This window comes from Notolepis coatsorum (assembly GCF_963971535.1).
Source record: "Notolepis coatsorum genome assembly, chromosome: 1".
NCBI classification, from domain to species: Eukaryota; Metazoa; Chordata; class Actinopteri; order Aulopiformes; family Paralepididae; genus Notolepis; species Notolepis coatsorum.
In genome coordinates this window covers 248404252-248416824 of record NC_140165.1, presented here as the reverse complement: position 1 = coordinate 248416824, position 12573 = coordinate 248404252, and the positions used below count along the sequence as shown (strand labels likewise).

Sequence of the window (12573 nt, the reverse complement as noted above, 5' to 3'; positions counted from 1 at the left end):
CTGGCCCCTGTAAATATCCTAACCCAACCCCCTCCAATGTACAGTCATTTACCTAGTATGGGTTTGTCAATAGTTCAATGTACAATTTTGTTTGTTTGTACAGTGTCTCCTCCCCCCCCCCCTCAATGTACAGTTTTACTTGTTTATACAGTGTGCCCCCACCCCAAACACCTCCAATGTAAATTACCCAGTATGGTTGTCAATATCCCAATGTACCCAACCCCCCCCACCCAACCTCCTCCAATGTACAGTTTCTACGTCAAATGTATATACTCCCTTTTCTTGACTCCTTCTGTATCACAAACAGTACTGTATTTGCAAATCTGGTATGTCATAAATGTATAGATGTAGCAGTACTGACTATCTGTATGTCATGTATGTCATATATGTCCTGATGAATTGAAAATGGGGGACCCTGATGTAAACAAGACGAAAGTCTTTCTCTGGTCTGCATCCCCTTAACAATTGTGTGTATTGAGCTGTACTGTATTGTACCCATTCTGCAATCTGTTAATAAAGTTTTCAATCAATCAATCAATCATATCATGCCAGTTAGGATACAGACCCTCACCTGCACCTTGTTTATACTGTTTATTTTTCTCATGCTTTTATATTCAGAGTTAATTATATTGTTTACTGTTTTCTTCCCCCAAATCTTTTTTATATTCAGATTTAATTGAATTGCTCTTCTTCTAATACCCTGCCCATACCTGTACCTCCCCTCCCCCATAACGATGTGGGCCTGTGGCACATATAACATGACATTGGAAGATGTTCATGTATTTATTCTGCTGGACAGACAGTGTGATCTGTTTCAGTGTAGCCACCCTCAAGGACGTAACATGCATTAGTCTTACCTCATATTACCAATGTTGGAATGATCGTAAGAGAGAAGAGAGAAAACCATCACAACAATAGTAAAAAAATATATATATATAAAATGTGAAAATACAGAATGAAAGAAAGAGATGAAAGAAAAAAGGAGGTCTTGTCAGCTTCTCACTGACACTGAAACAATTGGTCTTAAACACCTCATGAACACATCTCGCTAAAATGCCTTGTTGTTTTTCAATATCTTTTTAAGCCAAAACAGTATCTGAGGAAGAATTCCTCTTCTTCCTTTTTAGACATTGTATTCAGGGACAATAGTGTTTTTTTTTTTTTTTAATGTTGAAAAGAAACTTTATTGGTCATGATTAATACAGAAACACAAACGACAGACTCAACAGGGCATGCTCACAATTCTGACAGCACTGCAACATCAGCAAAAAGGCGGGGCTAATCCCTGGGGTTGCCATGGTGCTCATACAGGCGGGTTCTAGCAGAACAGGAAGGATGTAGAGTGTATGGGGGGGGGGCATCAGTGTGTGTATTTGTCTCATTTAGTGTGTGTGTTTATTTAGTGTGAGTATCAGAATGTTTATGTGTGGTTGACCAGGGTCTCTCTATCCGTCATTAGCTCTCCGTATCTCTGCTGCAGCTCTTTCTCTCTCTCCATCTGCCTCTCTACGTCCTCACGCAGCGCCTCTTTTCTGCGTGGTATAGCCGTATCTTCTTGTTTTTTCAGTTGATTGAAGGTCTGGAGCTCAGTAGCAGCCTGCTCCACCTGTTCCCACAGTTCCCCGTGTTGTTTGAGCAGCCCCAATGCTCTGGACTGGAAGCCTCCCAGCAGGATCTTCAGACGCTTCTCCAGCTTAGCTGCTCGACGAGCCTCTGCTGTCATGTGACCGCGATTCACCTCTAGTTTCTTCTCCAGACTCTCAATGCGGTCTTTCTTAGAGGCCAGATTAGCTCTGGTATACCTGCTATGATTGGCAAGATACAACACCTGTCCGTAACATTCCTCCCATACTTGGCAGTAGGCCTCCATGCTGAGGTCACCATGTCCCATCCCCACCTTCACCACCTCCATCTCTGCTGTTAGCACTGCTGCTGCCTTTTCCATCTCCTCCGTGCTGATTGGCTGGTAGGTGTGAGAGTCCAGATAGGAGATGTGAGAGGCGTTATTGGATGTAGAGGCGGGCCCTCTGGCCTTGCCGCGCTGTGCTTGGTTGGCTGTGTTGAGAGATGGGTGGTGCAGACAGTCATAGTGCATCATGGTGATCATTTCCTGTTTGATGAGCTCCTCAGCCAATTGGAGGTCAGACAGAGGCTCCAGGGAGGCAGGACGAAGTACAGACTCGTTCACCTCTGTAGGTCTTGGTAGACTCCTCTGGACAGCTGTGTGTCTCATCTTCAGATCCTTTTCTTTCTCTGCATCCCGCACAGCCTGTTTGCGGCACTCTATTTCAGAGGCATCCTCTATGAAGCCACCATCAGGGTCCGTCTCCTCCAGGTCTCTCTCAGCATTCTCAGGAAGTACAATCTCAAAGTCATTCTTGGGAACCGGAAGGGACAGCAGACCCTGCTTCAGCTGCTGCAGGCTCTCCCTCTGCAGGTGTTTGGCGTAGGCTGGGTCAGCTAGCTGCTCTTCACTGTTTATGTTCAGCTTGTCTCTCAGCGGAGTTCGAACAGGGGTTAAACCAGGGGTCACAGTCCCTCCTACTCCGGGCTGGGGGGTCATGCTACCCTCTGATCCCGGACCTGGCCCAGGGGTTCTGAATGGAGTAGTGAGGACAGTGTTAGGCGTGTGGACGTTCTGGCGTTGAGGCGTGACTCCACTGAAGTCGCTGTTATTTAGCGGTGTGTTCAGCCCTCCCTTCAGCGGTGTGTCAATGTTGGTCAGCGCCATGAGGTTCTGAGCTTCCTGGAGGATTTTGTCCTGAACAGCCGGGGTGCGGGGGGTACGAAGACCTGATGCCATGGCATTGGTAACGCTGTATTCCGATAGGAGGGTTGAGGAGGCAGAGTTAGTCATGTCACTCTCTTCGGCAGCCTGACGGGCGACTTCACTGGCCACGCCCAGTTTGACCACTTCCTCCAACTCAGCATCACTGATCTGAGGAGCTGGTAGAACTAGTTTGGAGCGTTTCTTGGTGAACTCAGCCACTCCGCTGGTCTGGAGGATGGCAGAAGGAAGGTCGCTTTCTTTCTTCTTCTTTATCTTCTGTCTATCCTTCTTCCTCTCCCTCTCCTCACGCTCATTGCGTAGCTCTCCGTCCAGATGTTGTTGTCGGAGTCGTTTGAAGTTTGGTTCCAGTCCTTCATGCTGCTCCATGCTGGTGTCATAGAAACCCTGAGCAGGCTTCTTTTCAAAGGGGATCTCAGCGTTGTAATCCACTCCTCTCTTCTTCTTTCTCTTTTTCTGCACATCGATCCCTGCTGCTCTCAGCTCCCTGCGCTTCTGAAGAGCAGCCAGACGCCTGGCTTCCTCCAGCTGTTTTTCTCTGGCCTTCCTCTTTGCTTTCTTACCCTGGGTGTTGGCCAGCCTAGCCCTGGCTTCAGACAACATCTCCAACTCATCCTCGTCCATGTCGACAGGGTCAGGTCTGGCAGGTTTCGTTTCTGGGTTGGGGTCGATCTCTCCTGGTTTTAACTTCCTGGGGTCGTCACCCACCTCATCCTCGTTATCCCTCTGGGCTGCCTTATCTAGCAAGAACTCGTAGTGCTCCAGACACTGAGCGGCTGTGCGTCCAATAATCGGTGCAATGGTTCTCCACAGGGTCGGCATCAGCTTGGCGAGATGAAGAAGCTTCTCTTCTTCCTCACGACTCCATTCTGTCTTCTTAATGCTGGGATCCAGCCACTCATACCATCGGGCTTTACACTGTTTAGCAGATTTGCGGTGGAGCAGAGAAGCAATACGAGACCATTGATTCTTGCCATATTTCATCACCGCCGCCTTCAAGATCTCATCCTCCGTGTTGCGCCAGACGCCTCCTTTGATCATAATTCTCGGCATGTTGGCTGCTGGTTGTTTCTCCTGCAACAGAAACAGCTGCTAACTGGTAGCCAGTCACACAAACAGAAAAAAAGGCCAGTTATGACGCTAATTATTTAGCTAATATTGATAGCATAGCTTGCTGCCTACAACAATGGCGGATGGTATTCCTCGCTGCGGGAGTCGGACCAATATTATTCTATGACAGCCCCGCCCCCATTCACTACCAACCAATCACTGCTACGCAATACCAACGCAACGGGTCTTTAGATTAGATTTTGGACACAGGTACGCAACGCCCAAGCAACACAGTCTACAAGACTGTCTGCAACAAGCGTGCTGAAATCGCGCCGATGTTGTGTTGAAGTTGCTTTGAATTTGCTGTAGCATGCAGAGGCCTTAAAGGCATCTTGTTTGAGCAATGCAGGCTTCAGTCTGTGTGTCAGTCCTGATTCTTCTTCAGAATGAGAACTTCTGAGAGAATTGTTAGAATTGTTCTATATATATAGAACACAAATGTTCTAGAATGTTCTATTATGACATCATAATCAGTAGGGATATCCTCTTTCATTGGTCTATGTTGACCACGCCCCCATGGTTCGGCTCCTCCCCTTCAGGGGATTCATCTTGATCCTTAGGCCGCGCCCCCTTTTTGTATCTTTTGAACCGCTTGTCGTAGAGTTGACTGAACCACACTTGTAATAAGTGTGGGTGTTCTAGAATGTTCTATTATGACATCATACTGTGATATTACAAATGTTCTAGAATGTTCAAATATGACATCATACTATGACATCACAAATGTTCTAGAATGTTCTATTATGACATCATACTGTGACATCACAAATGTTCTAGAATGGTCTCCCACAGTAGGGATATCCTCTTTCATTGGTCTATGTTGACCACGCCCCCATGGTTCGGCTCCTCCCCTTCAGGGGATTCATCTTGATCCTTAGGCCGCGCCCCCTTTTTGTATCTTTTGAACCGCTTGTCGTAGAGTTGACTGAACCACACTTGTAATTGGTGTGGGTGACACTAATGTTCTAGAATGTTCTATTATGACATCATACTGTGATATTACAAATGTTCTAGAATGTTCAAATATGACATCATACTATGACATCACAAATGTTCTAGAATGTTCTATTATGACATCATACTGTGACACCACAAATGTTCTAGAATGGTCTCCCAGCATTCATTCTTTATGGACCAAAAGTTCCCGTTTAAAGTCGATTTGTAGCCAAACGGTGCGGTGAAACTTTCCAAAAAGTAATAGCAACTCGAGTTGGACCAAAAAAAGCTCTGGCAGGAGTTACTGGACAAAAATCGGGGGAATAAATAAATAAATAAATAGTATAGATTACAATAGTGTAACTATAGCTGTAAGCAGGGGTGTAAAAAGTACCCAGAAAGTATACTTAAGTGAAAGTATGAGTACCGTCTCAAAATCTGACTCAAGTAAAAGTCAAAGTATCTGGCTAAAAACACACTTGAGTAAAAGTAAAAAAGTCCTACTTTTAAATGTACTTAAGTACTAAAAAGTAAAAGTTATATTTTTTTAAAGGGATAGACCAGGGGTCTCAAACTCATTCCATTGTGGGCCAAGTTTTCATTTTAACTATACATTGCACCAGGTGAGTTAGTTGAAGAGGTGAGCCAATTAGTGAAATCATCAGCTGGTGTTTAGGCAAGGCTGGAATGAAACCAAGCATACACTCTGCCCACAATGGAATGTGTTCTGCGATAGACAATGCTGAAATGAAAGAACAGAGGACACTTTTTTTGCAATAAAATTATTTAATGCACTTCTCCATTGAAGGTAAACTAACATGGACGGCATTCACATCACAGCATGAATAATATCACAATATTAAAAACAGAATGGTGTACCCTGAATAATATCACAATATTCACCACAGCATAATGCGGTTCTGACTGTCTATTATTCTGATAGCAGGTGTTTAATCAAAGATCCCTGCTTTCTAGTGTTGCACCAATCATGGGTATGGGCGGGTTCATTTTCCATTTATGGGGATTAGATTGGCTGTTTACCTGCAGTCGCAGGATTAATAACGTTAACGTTAGTTCAGCCAGATAAACAATTAAAATACACTAATTAAAATGGTTGGACCTGTGAGATTTGTACTTTGTACTTTGTAGGTCTGCATTTTAAATGTAAGGAGTAAAAAGTATGTTTTTTTTCTCTGAATTGTAATGGAGTAAAAGTACAAAGTATACAAACCTAATAATACTCGAGTAAAGTACAAATCCCCCAAAACAGTACTTAAGTATTGTAACAAAGTACAATTACTCAAGTACTTTACACCCCTGGCTGTAAGTACACCAGGGAAGTGAAAGACACCCACTTTGGTGGCGGGAACCAGCAAGTGACGCTTCATACTGGGGTCAAATACCTGAGTGGGGGACGTGTGGAGTCTTTTGCCTCTGTCAGCGTCCCTAAAGCATGATGCTGTTGCAACGTGGGCTCATCTTAATCCAGTGCTCAAGTCCATCCGGGAGGAACATCCAGAAGTGAAGCACATCCATTTTATTTCAGATGGACCCACCTCCCAGTACCGCAACCAGACAGCGTTCTATCCGGCCTTGACAGTGCCTTTCATGAGAGGGTTTGAATATGTCACCTGGAACTTCTCAGAGGCATCTCATGGCAAGGGTGCCCCTGATGGGGTAGGGAGTGCACTCAAGAACCTAGCAGACCGGCTTGTTGCTTATGGAACTAGCATCCCAGACACCAACACACTGCATGAGCAACTGGCAACACACTCATCTGTAAGGCTATACATGGTAACAGAGGATGAGATCGTTTTGGCCCAGGATTTGATTCCTCCATCCCTGAATACAGTACATTTCTTGTTACAAAGACTTCATTTCCTGCATTCTGGTGCAGGCATTCTTTTTTTATTTGTACCCTTTAAATGCCAGTGTTTGTGATGGCATCACAAATTATTGTTAAAAAACAGGCTAGCATATTATGATTAGCAACAACACTGATTTTGATGGATTTTCTGTTTTTTTGTAATGTCAGATTGAAAATAATACAATCTTTTATTCAACTTCAGCCCTGATCATAACACCACATATTAATTTGATAATTCTAACCCTTTAAATGCCAGTGTGTGTGTGATGGCAATATATCAAATGCAAAGTAGATTTTTCTGGGGGGGATTATTACAGGCTAGCATGTGTCAATGATTAGCTGAACAGTTTTTTGTAAGGGTCCCGCCTCCACCAATCACATGCGGCTCCTTTTGTGTGTGTGTGAGAGCAAGAGAGAGAGAGAGAGAGAGAGAGAGAGATAGTTCTCCAACTTGTGTGAGTTGCAGTGATCTCCTGGTTGTTCCCCACCTAGGTTATCTCTAACTATTGCGCTGCTGCAACTAGAAACACTGTCCTGGCCTGCTTCTAAGTTCACTGTCCTGTGGGTCGCGACCCCGACTTTGGGAACCCCTGGTCTAGATCAATGGTTCCCAAACTTCTTGTTTATGTGGACCACTAGATTGTTATCAAGAACATTTGCGGACCACCTCGTATGCAAACAGTAAAAATGAAATAAACAACTGACTTTGACCCGCGTCGCGCGCACCACGTTCCGTTGTCTCAGATTAGATTTGAGAGAGAGGAGAGAGGAGAGAGGAGAGAGGAGAGAGGAGAGAGGAGAGAGAGAGAGAGAGAGAGAGAGATGCTGAGTTAACACTTGGAAGCCATTCATTTGCGAAGTGGCTCCAGCAGGGGACAGGGAGGGGTGGGAGAGAGAGACTCCGTTATGCGCCATTCAGTCTGACTTTGGGCATGCACTGGCCTATGCGCACTGCCAGCCAGGCTTTTATGCGAAGAGATTCAGACTCTAGATCTATTTGCAGAGCCAGATGAGTGGCTGCTTAACCATTTCAGATTGCCAAGAGCGGTTCTGAGCCTCAAATCAGACATAAAACACGCCGGTCAAATCCTGTGCCTCCACACCTACAAGTTCCGAGCGCACTCTGGGTTTTAGCCACAGGGACCTTTCAGAGAGATAGATGACAGCTCTGGTATTTCCAAACCTACTGCGCGATTGGCTCTTGACAAGCGCACAGTCGTTAAGTATTGACAAAGCCTATAGCTGGAATGATTCATTTTGCACGTATACAGTACGTGTGTGTGTGTGGCTTCCTCGCTAAGCCGTTTATATATTTATCAAGCATTTACTTATCCACTCTGGTTGGATGGTGTATTGTACTTGTGCTGTATAATAATACATTTGAATTTAATCAAATTTTGAGATCAGTCGCAAATCGCTTCCTGTTGAATGAACCTCTGCTATTTTGCACACACCTCGTTCGCCTTATAAGGAGCTGGAGTGCAAACGCGCATTTCAGTTTAAGAATGAGTGGGATTCATCATTCAACACACCTGGGTAAGAACAGATTTGGACGTTAAGAACGGGTTGATGAATGCAGCGGTGACTTGTCTTATTTTTCTCTTAACAGACGGTTAAGAAAGAATATAAGAAAAATATATAAGAGAGTATTGGTGAATGAGGCCCAATGAATACTCGCGGTGTGCGTGCGTGGTGCATCAGTACCTGGACAGTGTAGGGTCTGATTGGTTGTGTACCGTAATTCCTCTAATAGTAACCGGGTCTCAAATACAAGCCGGGTCTCTATTAATGGCCGGGTGCGCTCTTGAGCTAAGCAATTATAAGCCGGCCTCCTAATACAAGCCGGGTTACTAATATACTGAGCTGCATACTGAGCTAGTTACTTGATTTCACTTTGAAAACGTTGAAATGACCAGTGACTACCTGTAATTGCACTGTTTACTATTTCATACAGTACTTCGTTTCAATAAATTAACCCAGTACATTTTATTGGGTTCAAACTGACACAAAATGTTGATTTATTCATTATGATCCGTTTGAAAATTTGAAATATAGGCCTCCCTCTTATACAGGCCTCCTCCTAATACAAGCCTGGTACCCGCTACAGTTGAAACAAATACAAGCCGGGGTTACTATTAGAGGGATTACGGTATTTAGCTCCTATATTAGACCCTCCACCACACAGTAATTATCAGTATCAGTCATTATAACATCATTATTATTATTACTTTATGTAGAAAGTTCAAAAAGGAAAGGATGAAAATGTATAGATAAAACAATTAACCACAAGTTATATAAATCATATAATATAAATGTTATATAAATCATATAATATAAATGTTATATAAATCATATAATATACAAGTTATATAAATCATATAATATTAATGTTATATAAATCATATAATATAAATGTTATATAAATAAATATAAATCAGAAGAATGATAGGCCTACCAACCAGGTTGACTACAACAAAGATATAATCATATATCAAATAAATAAATTAAATAATAATAATTGAAAAGATGTCAGAACTGAGGTGTTTTTCAGGTTCCACTGATTGTCCTCAGGTCATGACATGAGGTGATACATTTATCAGTCATCAGCAATGTCTCACTATAACTACCTGTTATAGTCTGTTGCGTTTTCAAATGCAGGGTGTATCCATCATTATATTTGGAAGATGCTTATCTCTCAGAGCCTGGTATTTGGGGCATGAAGTGAGGAAGTGTAGTTCTGTCTCTGTCTCTCTCTCTTTACCTCGTCTGTCACACTGGGAGCAGAGTCTCTCCTCTGGCAGCCAGCTCGGTCTGTGTCGACCCTTCTATACCGCTGTGCTTTTCACACAACTCTGTCTTGTAATCGGGGATCTTGAAGTCCTTGTAAAGTCATGGTTTCAGACTATACATGACTGATCAGTGATGAGAGTTTACACATTACAAGATCTTTCACCAGGAGGAACCCTAGAGGAGTCCGTCTGGTCTCCAAAACACACACAGACTGACACGGTTTGTCATGGAGGTATTTGTTTTGGTCAGAGGAATACACTGTAGGGATGTCACAGTGCACCGATTTCAAGGTAAACCGTGGTGTCAACGGTCATGGTTTTCACACCCAAGCAATGTATGTCCTTTACGCGTTACAGGTAGTTTGTGTACATTTCTTGTTTTAGTTGAAGGTTATCATACCATCAGAAACTCATATCATGACATCAGACATAAGGGGCTTCTCTTTTTCTCTGAGAGAAAATGCTAGTGGAAAACAAAGCCAACTTGTCAACCGCACTCTGGTAATGGGCTGGCTTTTTCCCAGATCTCCACACATGTCCCTAAAATCATGAATTAATTAATGACAACTAAGAGAGAAACATGGCAGGGTCATTGAAATAGGCAGAACTGTTTAATAATTTTCTTGTTCTGATTCAGACAAGACAGCTTTTAAATTGACAGCTTTTCAAGAAAAGAGTTTCTTCATTCTGATCCCAGTCCCTCACTAGTTCAAAGTCAATGCAACTCAACCACAGCAGAATGGTCTCTCTCTCTTGTGTCTTGCGTTCTCATTGGCTGTAGCTCATTGTCTGTCTCCGATATTTAACCTGCTAGATATCTGTCGGTGTCTGCAACACATCGGTGAGTCACTCTTGTTGCGTCTGGAACATTTCACACGTAACAACCGAGCTCCGATGCACACATGCATAGCGAACACAGAGTTGCCACTGATCTGATCTTTTTGTCGACAAGCTCCAAGAACTGTAGGCGAGCGCATAATCAGGACTGAAAGTTGTGTAGTCTGAACTTGACATCAGGGCATTCCATCGTTAGAATAAGAAATGCTGGTGTTAAAGAGTCTCTTGCAAGGGAGTCAGGATGTGTGCATGAGTGTGGCCATGTGTGTGTGGAGAGAAGGGGGAGTGAGAGAGTAGAGGTGTGTGAGAGTCTGAATCCTCCTCAATGGTCATGTGGCTTTAATACAAACTAAAGGGTTTCTCTCCTGTATGAGGCCCCGTCCACACGAACGCTGGGTTTAATGTAACCGTGATTGTATGTGCGCAGTTGCACTGTTCGGCCACACACAACCGGGGATTTGCTACACTTTGTGCCTCTTCAACGCTCCCTTCTGAGCAAATGTTCTGCCACAAACTACAAACAAGTAAATGGTTTCTCTCCAGTATGACCTCTCATATGTATTTTCAGATTAAAATAGTCACTGAACCCTTTTCCACAAACTGAGCAACCAAATGCTTTATCTCCTGTATGAGTTCTCATGTGTGTCACCAGCTGTGTCTTCCTACTGAACCCTTTTCCACAAAATGAACAACTAAAAGGTTTCTCTCCTGTATGAATTATTGTGTGTCGATTCATACTTCCTTTAACACTGAACCCTTTTCCACAAAATGAACAACTAAATGGTTTTTCTCCAGTATGTGTTCTCATGTGTGTCTGCAGATGTGTCTTCCTACTGAACCCTTTTCCACAATCACTGCAAATAAATGGTTTCCCCCCACTGTGACCTCTCATATGTCTTATAAATTCAACCTTTGTAGTAAATTCTTCACCACAACAATGTGTGGACAGGATGTGACTGGATGCTTTGAGTTCATGGGACAATTCCATAGATCTCTTTAAAGTCCTGCCGTTAGATAAACTTGGTATTTTCTGTGTCTTTAAACCTGACTGAGGTTTCAGACCCTCAGTTCCAGAAGAGTCATCATCATTGTCATCAGTCTCAGCTCCAGAACAGTCTGAAGAGATGACCTGACCATCCCAACTTAGATCACCAGCTGGATCTAAGTTACTGGGTGGTTCTTCTGATCCTCCACAGTCCTCTCCATTAGGTTCTGTTTTCATCTGTTCAGATGAGGTGCTGGGTAAAGAGTAAGCCTCTCTGTTTTTCTCCCTCTGGGTTTGAAGAGACTGGAAGGGCCGACTTTTCTCTTGACCATCTTCACATTTCACTGTGATCCTGGAACTATCCTCCTCCTCTAGGTTTTGTAATAGTTCCTCCTGTTCCTCTTTAATCTGTAGGGGTTCTGGGTCCTGGGTTTCGCTGAACTGAGAGTACAGAGTATTCTCACCATTGTGTTGAAATTTCACAGAGACAGGACATAATGTGAGCTCTGTGATACCGGTCTGCTCCAGACCTTGAAGGAGACTGGGGCTCCTCTCCTGCTGCTCAGGGTGGACCTCCTCTTCACACACAAGGAGCTGCATAGGGAGGGAGTCTAGAGGGAGGAGAAGAAAAAATCAAACACTGTATGTTACCTTTGGTTTAATAATAATAATGTTAAAGGGTATGTTAAGAATCGTTGACCACTAGCTCTATTTCCTACTTGATGTTGTCCTTTTCTAAGCACAATCCATTTAGGGGTGTGGAAATGTCTCGATTCTAAGATGCATTGCGATGCAGACCTGGACGATTCTGCATCGACAGAACATAATTGATTATTAAAATGTCTCTTATACTCTCTTGCTAGCTTTTATGTTCTTTTACAGTGTAGCGCTTTGGGATTTGCTCCACAACTATAAAGCGCCCTACAAATCAAATATATTATTATTATTGTATTATTAAAGCTAGTGCTCTGGTCATGCATCCACTCAACTAATAGAAAATACAGCATCAGGCTATTCTAAAAGTATTGATACTAATACTAATAAAAAAGAGTATTGAACCGTTTTTTAACAGCTGGGTATCGAGATACATTCTAGTATCTGTATCATGCAACACTAGTAAAGACATTTATTTTGACATTCTGATTTAAGAACTTTTTAAATACAAGTTAATTTATCCGACCGTTTGTATTAATTGATGAACAATTAGCCATGTGCTGTAATATAGATATAATATAAAATTGAGGATGTAATATATTATTGA

The 12573-nt window shown here is 43.0% G+C and overlaps 1 protein-coding gene across 1 annotated transcript; it reads right to left on the bottom strand.

Moving 5' to 3' along the window:
* Window positions 1-1217: 1217 nt before the first annotated feature.
* LOC311228220 (cell division cycle 5-like protein) lies at window positions 1218-3885 on the bottom strand. Its single transcript, XM_084314131.1, has one exon. It carries the CDS (start codon window positions 3839-3841, stop codon window positions 1421-1423), a length of 2421 nt encoding a protein of 806 aa, XP_084170257.1. The 5' UTR covers window positions 3842-3885; the 3' UTR covers window positions 1218-1420.
* Window positions 3886-12573: the final 8688 nt, after the last annotated feature.